Source organism: Siphateles boraxobius, unplaced genomic scaffold, assembly GCF_051911475.1.
Source record: "Siphateles boraxobius isolate OS27281-9 unplaced genomic scaffold, OSU_SipBor_1 66, whole genome shotgun sequence".
Classification (NCBI taxonomy): Eukaryota; Metazoa; Chordata; class Actinopteri; order Cypriniformes; family Leuciscidae; genus Siphateles; species Siphateles boraxobius.
The window spans coordinates 12,821,676-12,845,388 of NW_027509193.1; the positions used below are offsets into that span (position 1 = coordinate 12,821,676).

Genomic DNA, 23,713 nt, shown 5'->3' on the forward strand with positions numbered 1-23,713 from the left:
CTGTAATTTCCTTATGCAAATTCAATCAAGATTTACATGAATCAATTTAGCGGCCACATCAAAGCAATTTACAAATACGAGTAATACGACAAATGTTATTAATAAAAAAAATAGTCTTAGGCACTATAAGGATGAAAATCATCAGAGACGTTTGCTTTTCTGTTCAAACCTCCTCCAAGGGCTATTTGGAATTCCTAAAGCCAAAGAGGAGCTGATAGTGATCAAGGCCTGTATAGTGTACATTTAGTACAGTGCCAGAAGAAATGTGGCAACGTCGCTTGAAGAAACATACCAAACCTACAGTACTGTGAAATGTTTTAGGCATTTGTGTAAAAATAAATCGATTATAATCAATCAAATCAATATTTGGTGTGACCCTTCCTTTATGTTTAAACAGCTTTTGTCCTAGGGACACTTGCTCACAGTTTTCAGGTAGATTTGCAGGGAGGTTTCTTCAAGTGTCTTGGAGACGTTGCCACATTCTGGATTTAGTCTGCCTCAGTTTCTTCATGTAATCCCAGATGTATTCGATGATGGTAAGTTCAGATCACCGTGTGGAGCACCGGCTGTTGTCAGACTCCTTGAGCATACAAAAATCTCACTGGAGTCGGCGACACGGTGTTGGGCGCCCAAAGCTCATTGATGCACAAGGGCAGTGAAGGCTATCCAGTCTGGTCCGACCCAACAGAAGGTCTACTGTGGCACAAGTCACAACATTTTAATGATGGTTATGGGAGGAATGTATCACAACACACAGTGCATCACACTAGTGCACGTAGCCACCTACCAATCAAAGTGCCTATGATGACCCCTGTCCACCGTCGAAAGAGCCTGGGAACACGAGTGTCGGAATTGGAGCTTGGAGCAGTGTTAGGTTGCCTGCATCGATGAGCCCTGTTTCCTTTTAAATCACGTGGACGGCCATGCATGTGTGCATCGTTTACCTGGGGAATATGTGTGTGCGTGTGTAATGTTCTGCATTAGACCAATAATCTCACATTTATGGCTTGTGTGTTGCACTTTGGCCTGAAAATGGCATTAATAGTAGAGACCATCGCGGGAAACATAATATATTTAATAAATCAAATCCTGCAGTGCAGTAATCCCTTTAACCTCCTGATCACGCTTTTCCACGGACTTCATGCCACTGCTAAGCCTTCTCGGAAACATCTGTTCCATGATGAACCTCCGTGCAGTCAGCATTCTTACAAAAAAATAAAAAGACTATACATTTTAACTATCCAAAACCTTGCACTTTAAGACAATGAACAACAGTTATCTCCTGACCTGTAATTAACCTCATCTTTTGTTTCTCATAGACAGGCGGCAGCTCATAAACCTCTATGCCAGATGTGCTGAATAACCTCGCTAAGCCATTAATGACATCCGGTCTGTCACCAATCTGTTTTTATTGAAATCCTTTGCAAGTGGAGAGACGCATAAATATCATTGCATCATGACCAGTACGTTTGTTCCAGGGTTCCTGGTATTTCATATAGCTTAGGCTTCATTCCATTGATGTAATTATTTAAATGTTTATGAATAAGGTATTTATATGGATTAGGAATATATGGGTCTGGTATACTCATGGAGTCAGTAGTAGATAAAGATTTTTTGACACTATTTCAAGATCACTAATCAAATAAGTATAAACATGCATTTGTAACATTTGCTGTGGAGTTCATTTAATTTAATATAATGTGTAGTGAAAAATTAAATTGCAAAATAAAGCATAAAATTGCATAAAATAATGCAAATTTAAGCATTTTCAGTATAGTCTTGGCATTATGGAGCTCATTCAAATTTTTGGTTTTTAATATTTTACTTTAATATTTTATGTGTTTTATATAACATTGTGCCTCAGGTCAGTTGTTAAAAAAATAAAGGAAAATAATGATTATGTTGCGTACACTTTGCATATACACTAAAAAAAAATATTCATTGGATGAACTCAATTAAGTTGTGGGCAGGATTTCCATCCAATGAATATATGTAGCCCCAACTCAAACTGAGTACATCCATTCAACAGAATGTAAATTAGTTAACCTAACTCATTTGTATCAAATAGATGCAAATTAATATAAACGAGTGACTCGATTAACTTATTTCTATCAAATACTTATTACTAACCAGACTGACTTTATTTCTGTCAGATGTCTACAAAAGTTTTATTGAGAATTAACAGGGGTTTAACTCTATGTTTTCCATTTAAAGTTACCATTACAGTGATTAATGTTTCCATTAGTTGGGCTCTTAACTCTTATTATATCTATTGTCTTTTTAGGCTGCTGTGACAATGTGTTTGTTAAACACATTTGGAGCAGCAAAGTAAGCTAAAGTGAAATGAGATCAGCTGATGATGGTTACCTGTTGATGGTTTTATAATCATTATGAAACAGAATGATTTACTGAGGTTTTTATAACCTAACCATTATGTTGTCACGTTTTTTTCACAACACATACCTTGTGTTACTGCAGCATGAGATCAAGGAATATTATAACACTAAGTTTGAAGACTTTAATGAACATGAGCACAAAAAAAGTCTATTTATGAAGACACACACAGACATCGACAATCAGTGTATGAATAAAATATGCAGCTGAACTGTCCAATAATTTTGTTTGATTCTAAATATTTGCTGTATTTTTTGCTGTTGTATTTGTTGTGAATTAGTAGCTTTTCAGTGATGCTCTGAATTAATCTGTTTATCTCAATATTTGTGATTGTCACCATTGTTGAGATTCATACGCTGATTGTTGATGTCTGTGTGTGTCATCAGAAACTGATTTCTTGTGTTCATGTTCGTTAAAGTCTTCAAATTTATTGTTATAATAATGCTTGATCTCATGCTGCAGTAACACAGGGTTTGTTGTGAAAAAAAAAACATAATTGTTAGATTAAAATACCTCAGTGAATCAGTCTGCTTCATAATGATTATAAAACCATCAACCGTTAACCATCATCAGCTGATGTCATTTAACTTTAGCATTCTTTGCTGCTCCAAATGTGTTTAACAAACACATTGTCACAGCAGCCAAAAAGTCAATAGATATAATAAGAGTTAAGAGCCCAACTAATGGAATCATTGATCACTGTTATGGTGACTTCAAATGGAAAACATAGAGTTGAACCCCTGTTAATTCTCAATAAAACTTTTATAAACGTCTGACAGAAATAAAGTAATTCTGGTTAGTAATAAGTATTTGATAAAAATAAGCTAGCCTCTCTCGTTTATATTCTTTTGCATCTATTTATTACAAATGAGTTAGGCTAACTGATTTACATTCTGTTGAATGGATGTACTCAGTTTGAGTTGGGGCTACATATATTTATTGGATGGAAATCCTGCCCACAACTTAATTGAGTTCCTCCAATGAATTTTTTTTTTGAGTGGAGCTATTAATAAATTTTTAGTTAAACCAATTAAATATATTTACTAGTGGTGGGCATAGATTAATTTTTTTAATCTAGATTAATCTCACTGTAATCTTGGAATTAATCTAGATTAAAATGGCTCATTTAAATTCTGTCGAAGGCATTCAGAATATGTGTGCTACCCAAATAATGACTAAAAGTAGGCATCTGGTAGTCGGTTTAAAAAAAAGTGATCTCTAAATTAGGCTATTATAGACAGTGGACCAAACGCTACTACAGTTAGCCATCTCATTCCAAGATATTTTTGTGTGAAGTGAACAAATCCCTCACACTCAATTTTTCATAACTCGCCTGTTTGTACTTAATAAACCAATAAACACATTTGGCGCGAGGTCACAGCATTTGGATTTGCGCGCTCACAAGGTTTGCGAAAAGTAAAGGCTACAGGCTAAAACACTCGAGGTTAGGAGCCAGGGCAGACGACAGGATGAAGCGTGCAAAGAAAAGTAAGTTAGTGTGTGGGTTTCACCAAAAAGAATGACACGGATGTAAGTTGCAACTTGTGTGATGCAGTGCTTAAATGCAGTAGTAGCACATCATCTATTTAAATTAAAAGTAAATTCGGATATGAAAGACGATTACTAGACAGATTAAAGTGAAAAGATAACATTTATCATATAAGTTTACATCTAACTACATCAACTAATAGCTAGTCATGGAAGAGATACCATGTATTAAATAACATTACATTACAATATGTATTCTTAATGTTATACATTTTATCATCTAACAACAAAAAAGTAATTAACTAACTTTTTAACATTTCTCTTTCCGCTTGCTAGAAAGACGCCTACAGTGATGCCTAATTTGGGAAGTTCTCACAGTCCACACAAAAGACACATGTCTGTACATGGGAGCTCATTCAATTTCCATGTGCCTCTCCCTTTGACACATTGTGTTTTTTACAGCAGCAATACACAAGCTCTAAGATGCCGACAGGGGCTGGGGGAAGTGTCATCCAGTCAATCCCAAAGAAGTCTCCCTCAATCTTCAGACCATGGGCCATTGATGGGGGAACATCAGGCTGACTCTTCAGGGACCTTCTGTATATGGCTGCCTGGTAGTTTGCTCGCTGGGTGTGGTTCTGCAAGGCATCTCTGTTTGGTGGTAGACTTCTGTCTGTGCACTTTCCACTGTTTAACTGCTGAGACCTTGCATAATTGACATCCCTACAGTCTTTAAGGTCATAGAGTGCACAGGTAAATGCTTCTGTAGCTTCATACAGATCTGCTGGCAGTTGAAAAGCTGTTCCCAACCTACTCATTGTGGCACAATGGTCTTCGTTAGAAAGCAGTGTTTTAATTGCCTTCACTTTACCAACGCCATACAGAGCACTTACTGTATCACAGCCAGTGAAACAGTGAAGTCCAATCAGAGCATCTGATATTTTATCACCTAGATGACTCTGTATTTGCTGTACATTTATGGTGCGTTTGTTTTCTCCTTTACCTGATGTGTGAAAGTAGACGTTTGCTCCAATTTCCCTGCAGAATGAAATGGCCAATACAAACACATCAGTGTCAGGACAGTTGATCACAATATTTGTACTGTACTGTGAGGCATGCACACAGTGAAGCAACAGCCGAGTGTCTGCCTCCTCCTGTGTCGTAGACAGTGCTGGCAGTGGTAACACCTCAAGATCTGTGCCACTGTTGTTTTTTCTGATTACGTGACACTCAGAGCCATGTCCAACTACCAATGAAATGTCCTCAATTTGATCTATCCTAGACTTAGACCACGACTCAAAGAAAAACTGTTGCAGTTGCTCCTTGTTGTCACCACAAGACAAGAACTTGGACCATTGTTTTGGTGTTTTCTGGTCAGCTGAATATATTTTAGTTAATTGACATCCTTTTGTAAAAAATGGTAAATGGACTGCATTTATATAGCGCTTTCACAGACCGAATGGCCACCAAAGTGCTTTACATATTTGCCTCACATTCACCCATTCATACATACATTCATACACCGACGGCGGTGTCAGCCATGCAAGGCGCCACCCAGCTCGTCGGGAGCAGTTGGGGTTAGGTGTCTTGCTCATGGACACCTCGACACTTGGTCAGGTGGAACCGGGGATTGAACCACCAACTTTTCGGTTTGTAGACAACCTACATGAACCACTGAGCCACTGCCGCCACTTTTGTAGCTCGTCTGTCTCGTTCCGCGTTCTTTATGCTCATCTGTTGGTACGTATCAGGGACAAAATGCACAACTTTTGATTTGCTTGCTTTGGCTGCATTGATCAGGTACATAAGTACATTGTTGGCAAATCTTCCGAATGTATTTTGGGGTTTCATGGCTTGTACTAGTGCCATTGCATCACACACCCAGGTTGAGCCATCAGGGATTTCAACTGTGGCTGGTGGATTTACTGACCCTTCTAGAAAGTGCATTAATTTGGCTTTGTCTGTTTTTACAATCGAGCCATCAACGTTTGCAATTGCTGCAGGCAAGGGCCCCAGACTATAGACCAGCATTTCCCCTATGTCTATCTTCCTCACTGTTCCAACCACAATAAGCCTTGCGAAGAGATCTCTATCTGCTTTGAGGGCTATCTCCCGGCCTCTCACTTTGGTGACACTTGAGGTAGCTGTGTCCTTAAATGTCTTGAGTTTCATTTTTTTCAATGGTGCATGAAATTCAACCTCATCTGTGTTGAGACGATGCTGAAAAAATTCAACAAATGCCTTCTCACCTATTTCCTTTGCATTCAGCAGATCTGCAGAGATGGCTTCTGATGCTACCTGACCTGATGTAACATGGTAAAGATGGTCTTTTTCCAGTGTTTGATCAAATGGGTTCATCTTGTGATGTATGGTTGACAGAATGCTCTGAACATCTTTTTCATCCTGTTCCTTTCTTTTCTCATCCAATTCTGTTCTCTGTCTCGTTGACGTTTTCTGCCCAGCCATGTCCTTGACCTCCATTGTGATGGCTGCTCTCTCGTGCTGTGTCAGTGTCCACCTGTGGACTTCACCTTTGTTCAACGAAAAACCTGTAAGCCCACCTTTGGTCTTTGAGTCCCTGTTTGCTGTCTGTTCTATTACCTAGTCACATGCAGTGCGTGTGTGCCACAAAGTCACCTGATTGTACCTGTGTGTAGATTCTTGGATGGGTTTCGTTTAGAATGTTCATCTCCTGCCAGTATGCTGATAGGTATCTACTGTAATTGATTCTGTCGTAGGAAAAGAACCACGGCAGCATGAACTGGATGCTGGAAAGATGCAGACCCCAGTTTGCCTCTCGTGTGGCCCTGATGAATGATAGCAGATCCTCTACCATTTCAATGTAGGAACTCCAAAACTGGTATGTCTTGCTTTCTTGTTGTTTGTTGAATTTGTCATAGCCTTCAAGGATTGTGTTGAACACCTGTGATTCAATAATTACTTGACATATTTCTTCAGGAAAGGCACTTTGGAGGTCAGCAGCAACTTTTAAAGCAGCTTCACGGCAGTCTTGAGAAAGGGTTTCAAGGTAGGCTTGCCAGCGTAACCTGTGTAGTGCCTCACACATCAACTTGTGGCTTCGGATGCTTCTGTTGTATTGGTGACCTGTTATAACTCCCCCAACAGACCCAGCAGCAATAACATCTGCCTCAAGCAGAATGTCTTGTAAGCCAGCATCTCCAAATCGCTTGCCAATACAGGACAGGAAAGCCATACATGTGTCAAACTCCCCCATTCTAATTGTAAGTCTTTCCTTGTATGTTTCACTGTTCCACCGTATCTCCTGAGCTTTGGCATAGATGGCTTGGTCAAAGACTAGAACTATCTCCTGAAGTTGGAGTCTGTCTGTAATTTCTGTTGATCTTTTAAGGATGGTTTTTACAGTTCCCATTTCTGTAGGACTTGCATCAATCACTGGAAGGTACCCAATGTTGGTTGGTGGTGGAATTAGATCTCCACGGATCACTGTATTAAAACCAGTCCAGGAAGGAAGGACTTTGCCATGGACTGCAGTCTTCATCAGGAAGTAGGGACCATCTAATTGTTGTGCTGCTTTCCTGGTAAGGATGTGGGTGTCTCGATTTAGTTCCACTTCTTTTCCAAAATGTTCTGGGCCTGTTCTCTTCCCTCTGATGTATGTCTCAAGGTTAGTAGGGGGCGGATCAAGAGACCTCTTTCTTGTTTTCTGTAAACACTGATGGTCAGGGGTAGCTTCATTACATGGAATCATTTTTTGAATTAGTATGCAAATTGTATTGTGTGTAGTCCCCTTACCAGACAATGTTTCCTCTCCAAAATCATTATTGTCCCAAACTAGAGTTGCTTGCAACTGTACTTGCATGTTTTGGGGGATGTAAGTGTCACCTCGTAGTATTTGTAGCTGTGCTAACGCTGTGTCGTGTTCAAGTACCTGAGAGTTAGAGGAACAGTGCCCCAGACCATTCAATAAGCCTATCAGCTGGGCTGATCCTGTCATGTGTCTGACAGCCATGGCTAATGCACAATGTTTGGGCATAAGCCATCTCCCTTTCATTGTTAGCTTAATAACATCCTGGCCAATTGACACAATCTTCTCTGCCTCCTCTTCACTAACATTCACTCTTTCATTGTCAGTAGAGGGATCTGTTGTCATGGCTGTAGTCCATGCAATGAAATTGAATAGCTTATCTGGGACCATATTTGATGCAGCTAACATTGTAAGTTGTTGTGCTGTTGGTGGCCATGTGAGTTTGGGTGTTGCCTTGCACTTTTCAACTATGGCATCTTTCAGTGTCATGGCTGCATGGAACAAGAGGCGGGTCTCATTTGTGTCATCCGTTTCAATTTTTTTGTGTCGTCTTCATCTGATGATGAGGATGAAGATGCTGATGACAAAGATGATCCAGCTGTGCCAAATTCATCTTGGACCATTTCATGAGGTGTCAAATCCTCAACATAGACATAGTCATGCCTTGATAGTTTTTGAAACTTTAGAAAAGGATATGACTTTTTTAGTCTCACTTTTAAGGAACCAGATTTGTAAGAGGAGATGTCAATTCCTTCTGTTTCATGGACACATTTCTTGAACAGTGCATTCAACTTTGATAGCTAAGCACCTTCCGCTTTCTTAGCAAACTTTCCTCCACCACTGTTGTACAGAAATGCTTGTATCCAGTCTGAAACTGGCTGTTTCCTGTGCACTCATGTTCATCTGTTTTGTACAGAAATACAGTGTAGTTTCTGTAGCATCTGAAATGATACATTGCTTCTGAGGCAACAAGGTCCATTCCACGTATTTGTAGTAGCAGATTTTCATCCCTGCGTGACTCCGCTGCAAGAAGCAGCTTACCAGCTGTCAGTGTTTCACATTTTTGAAGATTCTCCTTTACCGTCTTCCGGTTATGTTTTTGGGTGAAATATTTATCACTTTTGCATATTATGCACTGCCTTGGAAGGAGATGTGGTGCTCTTTTTAGATGACCTGGAACCTCTGTTGTGGTTGAGCGGAGAACTCTAACCTCTGTTGGCGTATTATCATTTGTGTTTGTGGTGTAGGTTTCTACATCTAATATATTGTAATGGAAAAGATGAGGGAAAAACAGAAAAATGTGATGACCGCATGAATTGTAGTAGTAATGCTTCCAACTTATTAGAAGATAAAACTTGAGATTCAAATTCTTTAAATTGTCAAATAAAACAAAGGACATATAGTTGTTTACTGTAATAAAGCTTTTTTCCCTTTTGTTTAGTGTATTAATTACTCATGACATCAATTTTCTAGAAATGTCAACCTTATTTTGAGTTTTAGCAACTACAAGCTGATACCAAGTTGGATAACCACTTCAAGTTACTGCTGAGCCCTAATGGTATGCTTTTATTATTCATATTGACACAAGGTGTGATTACTGTATGCATTTTAATCTGGGCTCATCTAGTTACACTTTTTTTTTTAAAGTGCCTCATAAATGTAAATCCTCTTATTAGACCATGAACCAATAATTTTACTACACTGTTTACAATTCTGCTCATCTGTTTCCCCAGGTAATCCCAGATCCTCAGCCCTCCTGTGAGACATCTTCTTTACCTGATCTGACTAAGCCCTGACACATTCTGCTGAAACAATGAAAATGCCAAAATGAGAGCAAATTAGATTTAAATGCGTCACCTCTAAGAAGGGCTTGAATCCTTTTTTTGAGTGTATTTAATGTGAATTAGAAATTTAGTTTGTAGTCATTAAACCTAAAAACCATTTACTGAAAAGTCCAAGGTGATATCTTTAAGAAACACCAGGACCTAAAACATGTATGATTTCAGAGTAAGTCATTTCACCACATATCAAATTTAGACTAAAATGATGATGAACGTTATGGTCTGCATGGCTGGTGCAGAAGAAATGATAGACATATAGTACATGAAGATAAATTATGTAATGCTGCCCTGTTTTTAATCATTTATTTGTATTATTTAATCCTACTATATAGGCATTTTATTTTGTCTGATCCTTCATAATCCCGGTCTCACTCATCCATCAGACTCTCTTTCTGTCTTCCACTTTTTGTCTGCATTTAATCTAGTATTTAGGTATTTAAAGCAGGATGTTTTCCATTTTTAAAATGCTTCAAATCTTGATGATATAACAGGTTTTGTGTTCTGCTCAGTCTCTTGACATGTTGAACTCATGGCATGTGCAATGTGGAAAGACTTTAGAGTCACACCGTTTTTTTTCTAAAAGGCCTCTCTTGGTTGCTCTTGCCATTCTTGCCGAATTAAGGTGCATCAAATGACAAATTCTCATACCAATTTTTCACGGATATGTGCTTTACCATCACAAACTCAGGTAGGCCTATGTAGGGTATGGAGCCCCGGTCGTGGTGATGGAAAAAATTTGTGATGGGAGAATTTTTATTTTATTTTTTTCACATCTTTTGCGTTCCCTCACAAAGTTATTTGCGTTCCCTGCCCACGCAAAACCTGAGCTCGGACAGACATTTCCTGTTTAATGTCCCACCGTCAGTGCTTCAGCGATCCGTACGTCAATGGAGCGTTTCATAATGTTTGAACTTGGACTCAAATATAAAGAAAAGTGGTCAGTGCTTAACTCAAGGTGGAGTTATATAGCCTATATATTCCTAGATTCGAACCTCTCGGATCAATAACTCGTGAGTTAAACGTTGTTAAAACACAAATTATACTTATTTACAATCACAGTAGTGTAGAGCTACAACCAAATTTCCCTCAAAACGAGCTTTATAATAATAGGCTATATGGATATGAACAGGCGACTGAGAGAAAAGTCCGAAGGGACCGTCTGCAAAGTGCAATATAACCCAAAAAAACGTGATTACAAAAATATTCATTAACTTCAATGTTACAAACTGTAGTGCCACCCAATTCAGCTTAAACATCAATGATGTCCCACTGGTCATACTACGCTGCTTTTGCACATTTTATATTATGAAAAATATTCAATAAGTTCACTGTAACACACCAAATTTAGTCAACACATCACTGCTCTAATGTTGGTTATACAACACTAAGTTTTGGAAGTAATTGCACAATAAAAAACAAGTAGGCCTACTCTTTACACAAATGATTGGTAGGCTACCGTACGCAGCTAAACATAATAGTAACCGTCATAGCTTTTGCATTATATTTGATTACTGAATTTGATGGCATTACACTGTATAACAGTGTGAAGTTATTGAATATTTGTCTAAAAATTTTGTATTTTTATCAAACTAAGTATTGTAGTATAACCAACAGGAGAGCAGTGATGTGTGAACTGAATTTGGTGACAGTAGCCTACAGTGTGTCACAGTGAAGCTATGAATAAGAATGGCAGTAACCAAACAGTTGATGGGCCCTGTTGACTTCCATATGGAAAAAAAAAGATCAATGGTGCATCAACTGTTGGGTTACCAACATTCTTCAAAATATCTTCTTTTGTGTTCAACAGGAAAAAGAAACTCATAACAGTTTGGAACTTGAAGGCGCGTAGATGACAGAATAAATTTTTTGGGTGAACTATCCCTTTAAAGAAGTTACTGCTTCTTAAAAACCTAGCAACATTTAAAACATATTCGTGAAATGTCTGTTTCACATGTCAGCCCACAATACATTCATAGACTTTAGTTACATAACTGTGTGCTGTCACAGGAGTCTATCAAGCTCTATTTGTGTGGATTGGTCAAAAAAAATGACTTCAGTACAAAACTCAACATCAACAGAGGACAGAAATCACAGATATGAAATACGATGCCACACATCGCTGCAGAAATCCACTGTGACGTTACCCATATCAAAATAATAGGTAATTGTAAAAAAAAAAAACAGGCATAATAAAAAAAAGTTATTTCAATTAAGGTATTAATCGTGCTTATTACATGAATTTTATGTTACTCTGAGTCTGAACACAAAGAAATAACACAGCTTGCAATTTAAAAGGAACCTTTATATAGCCTAAACTAAAAATAACAGCGCAAAAGATCAAACAATGCAAACAGCTCATGGTTATCAATGTTGTCTTTTATTTATTGTTACAGTATTGTAAATTGAACTTAATTTTCCAAAAGTTCAGACCATCCCCACCCGAACAGAGGGGCGTGGCCTGTAGTATGTCAGTCAAATGTGGGAGGGGTTTCAAAGCTCTTACACTCAGTTTAAAAATTAAACCGTATCAGTTCACTGCTCTCGACATCCACACTGCAATCAGTGCAGAACTGAACCAAAGCAAAACACCACCATAACTAAACCAGAAAACCGTTATGCTTTGAGCCGTTTTCCTTTAATCAAAGTTTCTTCAATCCGACATCAATGATCCTACCTCTTGAGGCATATACAAGTTCCCACCAAGATTTCCTGAACAACATGACAGATTTAACAGAATTAAGAAGTAAATTACTTAGTCATTTATTTATGGTCAAAATACATGTAGTGAAATGTTTCCCCAGTCTCTTGGCGAAACGGGTTTGGGATTCGTTACTTCACTGGCACACTCAGTAAAAAGCTGATGGTTGCAAAATGAACCAAAAACCATTAAACAGTTATAATACTTAATTATAAAAAGAAATGCCGGTATCACTTAACAGTGAATCCAAAAGAATTTGGCAGCAAATGATGAGGTTTAAATTCAGACTGCACAAACCACTGATACACATGCATACTCTGCTCATTCGCACAAACGCATTCACACTCATAATGGACATGTCCTGGGTAAGGGATGACAGTTTCCTGTTTGGAAGGGCTTCATTATGTGGCACGTTGTGATTGGCCATGAGGACAGGAGGAGGTAAAATAAAAAGTAGCCCCTATTTAGTTTCTTCTATTCTTTTGATGCTCCCTAGTCCTCGCCTGCTTTCATCCCTCGCACAGAGCCTTGGCTACGCATCTGAAAATTTTAATAAACAGATTTTTAATAACAACGACACATGAAAGAACACTTCCATTCAAAAGTTTGGGGTCGGTAAGGTTTTTTTATGAAAGAAATTAATACTTTTATTCAGCACAGACACATTAAATTGATCAAAAGTGACCGTAGAGAAATTTATAATTGAACAAAAAAATTCTATTTCAAATGAATGCTGTTCTTTTGAACTTTCTGTTCATTAAAGAGTCCTAAAAATGTATCCGTTTTCACAGAAATAATATTCATTAGGCACATCTGTTTTCAACACTGATAAAATGAAGAAAGGTTTCTGTAACACTTAATTAGTTAATATTGGTAAATGCATTAACTAACATTAACTTACAATGAGCAATATATTTGTACAGCATTTATTAATCTTTGTTAACATTAGTTAATAAAAATACAACTGTTCTTTGTTAGTTCATGTTAGCTCAGGTCTATTAATCAATATTAACGAATACAACTTTAAACTTGTAAAAAGTAATAAAAAAATAAATTAACACGAATTAAGAATAATACATTCTTCAGAAGCATTTTTCTTGAGCATCAAATCATCATATTAGAATGATTTCCGAAAGATCATGTGACACTGAAGACTGGAGTAATGATGCTGAAAATTCAGCTTTGCATCACAGGAACAAATTAAATTTTTAAATATATTCAAATAGAAAACAGTTTAAATTGCAATAATATTTCAAAAAATTACTCTTTTTATTGCATTTTTAAATGCCGCCTCAGTGAGCAGAAAATATATATTTTTCAAAAACATTAAAAAAAATATAACCAACCCCAAACCTTTTCCGCAATAGTGCAAGTCTAGCTTTATGTCACACAAAACTAAGATCTGCAAATATCAAAAACTAATATCTGCAAATATAGTAATATTAGTGAGATTAAATTGTCCATAATCATCTTAATAAATCAGAGTCCTGCAAGCATTCGGTTGCTGTAGGCAGAACTGCGTTGCATGGTTTCTACAGAAACACATACCTGGTCCAGCTCCCTCTGTGTCTCTTCCTCCATCCTACGAATATCATCCATAGTGAGGTCCACCCAGCGGTCCAGCCAACAAAAGAGCTGCCGGTGGAAATTAGTGAAGAGCCTTTTCTCCTGCTACTCAGACAAGAGAGAGATGAGGTGGATGTTACAGCAAGTACAACAAAAACTTATCAACACCTGACAGCAGTGGTCAAATCTTCATGTAACGAAATATATCAAACAGAATACATTTACATTTAATCTATTCACTAAGCAGCGTTCCAGAATTGCGAAGTATAAATGTTAGTACACTGACCCCAGAAAGATAAAGGCGAGGGATATCTTTAATAGTGTATGAGTGTAAGTTGAGCCTCTGCGTTGGTAATGAGGAACTATATAACAGTGATAATGGATCACCTTATGAATGAAGTTCTCCACACGTCCCTGCAGTCCCCACCAGCGAAAATGAACCGTCACCAGCTTATACGCAGTAATATAGGGACAGTTCCCATTATGAAGCTCTTTCTGGAAGAGACAGAGAGATGGATGCATTAGGAACAGATATTGTATATATGAGCACTCTTTTGGATAGTACAATAAAATATTACTTTTAAATTCATGTAAACAGAAACTGTGCATAAAAGACTGTGAACTGTGCAACACTTAGCTCTGTTCTCTTAAAAGATTTCCAAGATGGCAGACAAAGTGAGAAAAAAACCTCATCCTCATGTTGTTTCAAACCCGTACGACCTTCGTTCATCTTCGGAACGCAACTGAAGATATTTTTGATGAAATCATTTTCATCTCAGAAGAGTTTTCTGAACCAGCTGATCATGTGGTAAACACAGTGCAGCGCTTCTGGGTTCCACGTCAGAAAGTCGAAACTTGTTGCTTAACACTTGGTTGAACCACTGGAGTCACATGGACTATTTTAAGGACTTACGGGTTTGGAACGACAAGAGGGTGAGTAAATAATGACAGAAACGTAATTTTTGGGTGAACTCACACTTCAAGACTGTATATTAATAACAATAAAAATGTAGTGATAAAAAAACACAAAAAAAGGTGCTTAGAAAATTGTAATTAAAAAAATGAAAGTCTACGGAGTTTCAGTGACATTACTACATTAAACTACTACATAAAATGTTGAATATAATGTATAATAAAGCAATGGTGGAATATTTGTGGCTTCTAATAATAAAAAAAACTCTTCTTTATTTTGGCTTAAAATATCGTGGTAGTATCGTATCGTGAGCTCAGTATAGCGATTTATTGAATCGTGGCATGACTGTATCGTTACACCCCTAATATGTATGTATATATATATATATATATATATTAGGGCTGGGATGAACTATTATTTTTTAAACGATTAATCTAGCGATTATTTTTTCGATGCATTGATTAATCTAACGATTCGTTTTTCCAATCCGATTCGATGTCGATTCGATTATCGATTATCTCCCCATTAATTGACTAATAGCAATTTATACATGTTGATTTACATATCTGAATGAAAAAAAAACATGAATTCCTTAACATTGCAATATATGTTTATTGCTCTTAAAATTCCAAAATAAAAGACTATACAAGTGCAAAGTAATGCATTCTTAGTCAGAGGAAGCATCCAATAAAACCTTGAAGCCTTGAAAACACATATAGGCCTAGCTTCCTGAAAAAAAGTGCATTCTGTCACGACACATTAAAGAGCCACAAAATAGTAGCTAGGCCTATTAATGGTTTAATTTTCTTTGACTGACCAAATTTGACAGTTGAGACTTTATTAAAAGTTACCTTCTTGGTCTTGTCTCTCAGCACGTTGTCAGTGTCCTCTGTGTATTTTCCATGACATTAATAGCTATAAGCGCATACTTGCAGCAGTCTCGCGCGCGCTTAGAACTCATGTGAATTGCACGTATAAAATGAACAACCTCGATCCATCAGGAAACACCACATAGGTCGCTGCATTTCACTGCGCTTCGCACAAGCCGTTCGCCGGAGATGTGTTAAAAGATAGCGGAGTGCATTCATGATTATTGCTGCCGGTATAATAATCATCCTGGCGCCGGGTCTGAGTGAGTAATTTACTCTTTAGAATTAAATACTTTATTTTACTAATTTAAGACTGCTCTTATGAGGACACTCGACAAAACGGACAGTTTGGGATAATTTGTGTGTGTTATGGTTCGTCAAAGCCCGAAAGAGCACTCGATACTGACGCACATTTTTATGTGGGTTGTATGTGTGTGTACTTATGAGGAACGAGTGCGTGCCACTGCCGCCTTGCACTTCTGATAGTCTGAGGAGCCACTCGTGTTGCTACTACTATCCAGCACCGCCATCTTTGTTTTGGGTCTGACTCGACGCGCATATTTTGCGTCGACGTATTTTTCGATGACGTCGACGCATTGTCCCAGCCCTAATATATATATATATATATATATTTGTGTGTGTGTGTGTGTGTGTGTGTACCTTCCATTCAGGTCCCAGAGGCCCCCTCCCAGTTTTCTCCGAGTGGTAGATGGCGGGGTCCTCTTCTGGTTTGTAGTCCTGAGTGATGAATGATACCGTAATGGAGGCATGAAGCAATGGGAGTGTATGAGGAAAGAAGAGGACAAATATTAAAGCAAAACAGCTGATCAACAGATAATTCTGAGCTTATAAGGTATGGATTTGAGTTAAATCTGCAGGATTTTAAGCACAAAATTAGGTAAAATAAGTTCAACACTGTATATCAGTGATACAAATGCTAGACAATTTCACACCAAGACAGAAATGCATTTTTATAATTCAACTCACCACATCATCCACCTGAGAGCGATCAGCTATATCGATCGGCACAATCTCAATGTCCTCCCATTCCTCAGGAGGAAGACCATGAGGCTGCATAAGTGGAAGATTGAAACATTAGAATGACGACAGTTTTAGTGGGATTCAGTTTGTATGAACAAATAACTACAGTCAAGCCGTGAATAATGCATCTAACCATAGTGACAGTGGCTAAAAGTAATAAAGATAGTGACTCCCATTACACCGGAAAGTCTTATAAAAATCGACATCTTATTTAATAAACAAATCTGATTAAGGCACAAGTTCATCCATCAACCATCCATCACAACAGCAGGTTTTTATTAATTATATTTAACTGATTACACTGCATTGCACCCAGACCAATAAACTGGTGGGAGACGCTCTTAAAAGACTCCACCTGTAGCAGAATTATTGAATAATTGGGCACAGATGAACTGTGGATAAACACTCACATTCTCAGTTGTTCCTATGTCTGGTTTATGCCAGGTTTCAATCTTAATGAAGAAATCATCTTTCATGTACTCATTCTGAAAAGGAAAAACCACAAGAGAGCATCACTAACGGAATCCTTGTTTATTTCAAACATGGAGTTTGGATCATCAACAGCGAGACATGATGCCTAAACTCTGATTCAGCAAGAACGACCTGTAAGCAGTCTAAAATGATCTCAGAGCGTGATTATTTCAAAAATACACTTACTGTAACAACTGCAGTTTTCCATAATCGATTCAGTTTTGGGAAAGGAAAGAACAGATTTTTTTGTATAGATCAGTCATTTTCATCACTCAATGCATTAAATGCAAAAGAAAAAAAGGGTTAAATCATACAATCCCATTTGTATTTAATCACTTATTCACACATGCACAAGTAATTAGTGTTTACTAACTAGTGCGACAGTATGGGTAGGCGTTCCAGGCTTTCTCATGAAACACCAGGGCTCCTTCAGGGGCAAACATCTGAATAAAACCGGGAACCTTGCTGTAAAAGACAAATCAATATTCAAAATATTAGGGGAGACTAAATACATCTCAATTATAAGATTCAGAAAACCAATTACACAAATGCTTGTTTTCTCCAACAGTGTTTTTCTATGTTTTTGTGAAATTTATCCTTTAAACATTATATTTTTGTTTGATACACAAGCGAACAATTCGAAACATTGAGACCTGATTTTATGATATCATTTTATGCTGTTTCATAAACTGTTTTGCATTTCATGATTGTTTTATTGCTTAAATATTGCTGAAATCCTATTATAGGCTGTTTCACTGGATCATTGACCATGTAGTGTGCCGAAATGCCCCGTTACGAAGGGTACGTTTACACGAAAAGAATGTAATAAAAACAGAAACATTTTCCCTTTGTGTTTCCGAAGAGTTTGCCGTACAGACGACAACGTTTTCAAAAAGATCCCCATTCACACGGATCCACGCAAACGATTAAAGACGCTATATTATGCTGCCAGGCCAGTAGTTTGCGATGTCACTTTGTAAAGAAACACATAATACGTATGCGCATGAAGTCACCATTGTCACAAATTCACATTTTTGTAGTTTACCCAGAGACAATAATGGTGCCATTGTAAAAAACGTGCATTTTGAAACCCCCTTTTTTTTTTTTTTAGGCCCCCAAAACATGTTGACGTATAAATGAACTGACAAAACGCATAAAAAGTTTTACATTTTTAGTTGAAATTGTTTGTGTAAAATAAACTGTATATTTTTTCCCCTAGTAAATGTCCAAATGTTATTTTTAGCGAAGAAAGTAAGTAAAAAATGTGACAACTAGCTCAAGCCTCCCATGTACACAACTGTTTTTTTTGAAAGAAGGCCTTTATGCTCACCAAGGCTGCATTCATTTGATTAATAACAGTAATATAGTGAAATATTAAAATATGTTCCCCCGAAAAAAAAATTGAATACGCTTGAAGGTCGAAAAAATTGGATAACAATAGCTTTAAAATTATGTCAGTGGGCAGTAGCTTATTTGTCAATACATGCTCTCTCAATCGCCATCATTACTCTTTCTTTTTCTCTTAGTCTCCTTATCTTGCCCTGTAAATGATTACATTGAAAACGCTACGTAAATTATATAGGCCTATTTTCAATTCAAAATGGCCAAATTAGTCAAAAGTTTATTAGTTTGCCTGATTATTTTTGTCGGCAGTTAAGCATTTATATCCTAAAACAGCTGTCAAATATGAAATGTTTAGTTTAGCTACTTACATCTTATCTTGTACTTTATGACCATTAACAGCTGAAAGGTTGCGCTGCAATTCACGCTCCGCATCTTATGTCAACATAAAGCCCGCCTACTTTGATTTGATGGGTCATCAGAAATATTTTGACATTGACGAGCGGTGACAGGCCAATGAGGCAGCTCAGCTCAGATGAGATGATCTTGGTGCTGTGTACAATATCCTTGCAGCACTAAAGCAGAGTTAATACTATATTAGGCAATTATTTCACAACCTTTATTATATACACCTCAGAAAAATACAGAGATCCGGACCTCGGTGACCTCATAGCTGGCAACAGCCGTGAAAAGATCTAATGTTTTATTATAACATATTTTCAAATGTAATCTATTCTGGACTGAATTTTCAGCATCATTACTCCAGTCTCCACTCTAATAGGAATATTGCTGCTCAGCTCAAGTTTCTGTGGAAAGGATTCTTCAGAAAGCATTTTTCAGGATTTTTTAATGAACCTTTCCACTGGCTCCCTGTCAAGTATAGGATTGATTTTAAATGGGTCATGAACTGAGAAATCAAATTTTCCTTGATCTTTTGACATATAAGATGTCAAAAAACCTCCAGCATGTTTCAGAGCTCAAAACTTTCTCAGTCTAAAAACAGCTTACATTGAAGCCAGTCTGCCAAAACGATAGGTCGTGGAATGTACCACTTTATTACGTAATAGTGTGACTAAACACCGCCTCTGCAGAAGATCAATCCAGTGACTAAACGGTCAACTTCACATTGTTTCTCTTAGAAGGAAAATAATATTTTATTTAAAATGTGATTAAATTATATATACAAAGCGATCAAAGAACGCTCCCTTTACAATCGCTGGAGCTGTCAATCAAATAGCATAAGTTTATCAGTGACTTCTGGACTCTCACCAAAACTCCCGTTATAGTTAACGAATCTCTTATTAACATTGTGTTTGCACTGTTAGCTATAATGAAAGCATTCGATAGTGTACAGAAATCGAGATGCAATGACGAGATCACTGCATTCATGCGCTCAACATGTCTGTGATCGGCTACAATGCTCATCACTGCAACCTTAATGGCACAATCTAAATAAAATGCTATAGATCTAAATATTATGCTATAATCAACACTTTCCACAATTAGTTAACCTTGAGAGCTGTAGTAAAAACTTGCTAAAAGTTTTCGAGAGAGTTCAGCATGTAATACTTAGCTATTTCATATGCAAAGATGTAAGCCAATCACAGCAGTGGGCGTATACGCTGAGGTCTCACAACAGACAAGCCCCTTCAAACAGACCCTTCAAATACAAGCCAATGGCTATCGTCAACTGTTTGATTATCAACATTCTTTACAAATATCTTCTTTCATGTTCAACAGAAGAAAAACGCATACAGGTTTGGGACAACATGAGGGTAAGTAAATGATGACAAATTTCCTTTTTGGGTGAACTATCCCTTTAAGTATGTTATTTTGGGTCTCTCTTGTTGTTAATTGCCTTTTACATTGTTTTTATTTCTCTATCTTGTTCGCTTTTAATTCATTGTTATTATTTTATTCATTGTAATGCAAAGCCCTTTGGTCAACCTCGGTTGTGTTTAAATTTGCTCTATCAATAAAAATTGATTGATTGAACATTGATAGAAAGCTCAAAACAACAGCATTTATTTGAAACAGAAATGTTGGTAAAGTAAAAGCCTTCACTTTTCCCATTTCAATTTAATGCATCTTTGCTGAATAAAAGCATTTTTAAAAATCTTACTGATTACAAACTTTTGAACTAGAATAGTAAGTAAAAACTAGAACAGTAACTGTCTGCCAGAGGTTCCTACAACAATTCTGTGCTCACAGTCTTATTGATATGGTGAGACCAGCATGGCTGTTGACATGATCAAAGTTTTTACACATGCTCTCACCTGTGTATGTGGTAGATCTTGTGGGTGTACTGGCCCTTCTCGCCGTCCTTCTCGTAAGGTTCATTTCGGAGGACCTCGATCCCTTCTCCTCCACCTGTGTTGTTCTTACTTGCCTCTGCAACGGAGTACAGTTGGCCAACCTGGTACTGAGAGGGGGGATAAGGGGGTATTACATAAATAACTAATGGCAACTGTTCACCACACAATAGAGACAAACAATTTAATGGAGAAGAGGTGCTACTGACTCCCTCTGAGTGAAGGGAGCTGTCTAAATATTTGCTTGAGCAATAACAGAGGATTATTGCACAGATTCCCACTGATCACAGAAAACAGAGCAGGCGGTTATTCTAATAGCAATGACTCTTTCTCTTACCTCTTCTACTGAACATGGCAACAGCACCTGGCTGAAAGGAGAATTGAATAGATGTTAGAAATAAAAGATAAGAACCATTTATTATCTCATATCATGAAGACTGCATCGCGCTGCGATTGTATAACGGGCGTGTCGTTAGCTGGCCCCGTATTATTGTACGATAAACCAGCGTTTTAACAACCAACGGAGTCTGAACTCAAAATACTACAATTAAATGCCAATCGTATCATGCATTTGTAAATAACGGCGCTGGTGGGAACGCCGTCCATAAAACAGACTGTAATGCTGTATCAGGCAGGCTAAGCGGTTAGCGCCGACCAGCACATACATATCACTGGCTAAAAATTCACTATTTATTATGACATATGGGAATATGCTTTTAAAAAAGACAGGCGAGTGCTGCAAGATATAACGCAACTGAATCTAGTAAATGCATTCTGTAAAAGCCACTCACTATTGCTTGACGAGTACCATCCCGAATCTGGACAGAACGGTACATTCAACAACAGATTGCGGTCGCCGGAAATGAGCCGCGCGCGTCATCAGTGGACAGCGGCAAGCCAGGGGTCTGAGGACAGAGACCATGATGGGAAGGGAATTTCTTGGGATAGTCTCTCTCACAATGTTTATTTTCTTTTGTCATAATATGCAAAACTGCAAATAAATGTACATTTGTATTATTCTATTGTCCAAATTTTGTGAAGAGACACAATCATTATGGAGAACGTTTGAGCTTCTGCAAGAGGTTTGTTCTTGCGTGTCAAGCAGCTAGGCTCGGTTGAGCTTCTGTTGATGTTCGCTGATCAATGTTTATATGTGAATAAACGCCTAAATTAAATCTGTTCATCATATAAAGTGATCGTATCTTCAAAAAAATTGGAATAAACCACTCAATTTATATGGATTAGTTTTGCAATATCTTTATGAACTTTAGTGTCAAATTGGTAGGCTAGTTGTGTTGGCTGTCAAAGGAGCCAGAAAGCGCTCAGATTTTGAGTGAACTCACACTTTAAGAGGATTGTTAACCCAAATAGGTATAATTTTATATATATCAAATGTTGACTGCTGTATACAGTTGAAACCTGATATTTACATACACTTCAGAAAAAACAGAAACTTTTATTTCTTTACTGTCATACATTAAATCAGAGTAAACTTTTGCTGTTTTAGATCAATAAATATTAACATATTTTTTGCATTTGTTAAATGTCAGAATCGAGTGAGGGATAATTTTTATGTATTTTTTTAATCACTTTCATCAAAGTCAGAAGTACACATAAGTTTATTGTGTCTTTAAACAAAACGAAAACTCCAGATGATGCCATTTTGAGCTTAAGAAGCTTCTGATAGGTTAATTGATTCCATTTGATTTAATTGGTGGCAAACCATTGGATTCATATAAAGGTACACCTCAAACACAGAGCCTCTTTCTTTGACATAATGGGAAAATCAAGAGAAATCAACCAAGACATCAGGGAAAGAATTGTGGACATACACAAGTGTGGCTCATCCTTAGGTGCAATTTCCAGATGCCTGAAGGTCCCACGTTCATTTGTTGAGACAATAATACGCAAGTTTAAAAAACATGGGAATGTACAACCATCATACCGCTCAGGAGGGAGATGGATTCTGAGTCCCAGAGAGGAATGTTTTTTGGTGTGAAATTTGCGAATTAATCCCAGGACAACAGCAAAAGACCTTGTGAAGATGCTATAGCTGAAACTGGTAAGACAGTGTCATTATCCACAGTAAAACGAGTCCTGCACCACCATGAGCTAAAAGGTTACTCTGGGAGAAGAAAGCCATTACTTCAAAACCACCATAAAAAAGCCAGACTACAGTTTGCAACTGCAAATGGGGACAAAAATCTTAATTTCTGGAGACATGTCCTGTGGTTTGATGAAACAAAAATTGAACTGTTCGGCCATAATGATAAACGGTATATTTGGAGGAAAAAGGGTGAAGCTTTGAAGCCTCAGAACACCATCCTGTGAAGAATGGGGGTGGTAGTATAATGTTGTGGGGCTGCTTTGATGCAGAAGGGACTGGTGCACTTCACAAAATAGATGGCATCATGAGAAAAGAAAATTTTGTGGATATATTGAAACAACATCAGCCAGGAAGTTAAAGCTTGGGCGCAAATGGGTCTTCCAAATGGACAATGACCCCAAGCATACCTCCAAATTAGTTACAAAGTGGCTTAAGGACAACAAAGTCAAGGTATTGGAGTGGCCATCACAAAGCCCTGATCTCAATCCCATAGAAAATTTGTGGGCGGCACTGAAAAGGCGAGTGTGAGCAAGAAGGCCTACAAACCTGACCCAGTTACACCAGTTCTGTCAAGAGGAGTGGGCCAAAATTCCGGCAAACTATTGTAGAAAGCTTGTGGAAGGATACCCAAAACGTTTGGCCCAAGTGAAACAGTTTCGGGGCAATTCTACCAAATACTAAGCAAGTGTATGTATACTTCTGACTGATGAAAGTGATAAAAAAAATACATAAAAATATTCGTCGCTCGAATCTGACATTTAACAAAAGCAAAAAATGTTAATATTTATTGATTTAAAACATTTTTACTCTGATTTAATGTATGAAAGTAAATTAATAAAAGTTTTTTTGTTTTTTTCTGAAGTGTATGTAAATATCTGGTTTCAA

At 37.5% G+C, this 23,713-nt stretch overlaps 1 protein-coding gene and 1 long non-coding RNA gene across 3 annotated transcripts; one reads left to right on the forward strand and one right to left on the reverse strand.

Moving 5' to 3' along the window:
* Window positions 1-4,352: 4,352 nt before the first annotated feature.
* LOC143722425 (uncharacterized) lies at window positions 4,353-6,743 on the forward strand. Of its 2 annotated transcripts, XR_013196883.1 has the most exons (5): window positions 4,353-4,635; window positions 5,861-6,022; window positions 6,154-6,198; window positions 6,345-6,433; window positions 6,621-6,743. It is a non-coding gene; the product is annotated as an uncharacterized LOC143722425 (long non-coding RNA). The 2 variants fall into 2 exon arrangements; XR_013196882.1 differs by lacking the exon at window positions 4,353-4,635 and having other exon boundaries at window positions 5,622-6,022.
* Window positions 6,744-11,871: 5,128 nt separating this feature from the next.
* Window positions 11,872-21,612, reverse strand: pitpnbl (phosphatidylinositol transfer protein, beta, like). The gene is made up of 11 exons (XM_077212254.1): window positions 21,513-21,612; window positions 21,059-21,089; window positions 20,686-20,831; window positions 17,442-17,533; window positions 17,255-17,262; window positions 17,008-17,082; window positions 16,544-16,627; window positions 16,217-16,294; window positions 14,162-14,269; window positions 13,757-13,879; window positions 11,872-12,748 (listed from the first exon to the last, which is right to left on the reverse strand). Exons 1-11 carry the CDS (start codon window positions 21,599-21,601, stop codon window positions 12,701-12,703), a joined length of 882 nt encoding a protein of 293 aa, XP_077068369.1. The 5' UTR covers window positions 21,602-21,612; the 3' UTR covers window positions 11,872-12,700.
* Between the last annotated feature and the right edge of the window lie 2,101 nt (window positions 21,613-23,713).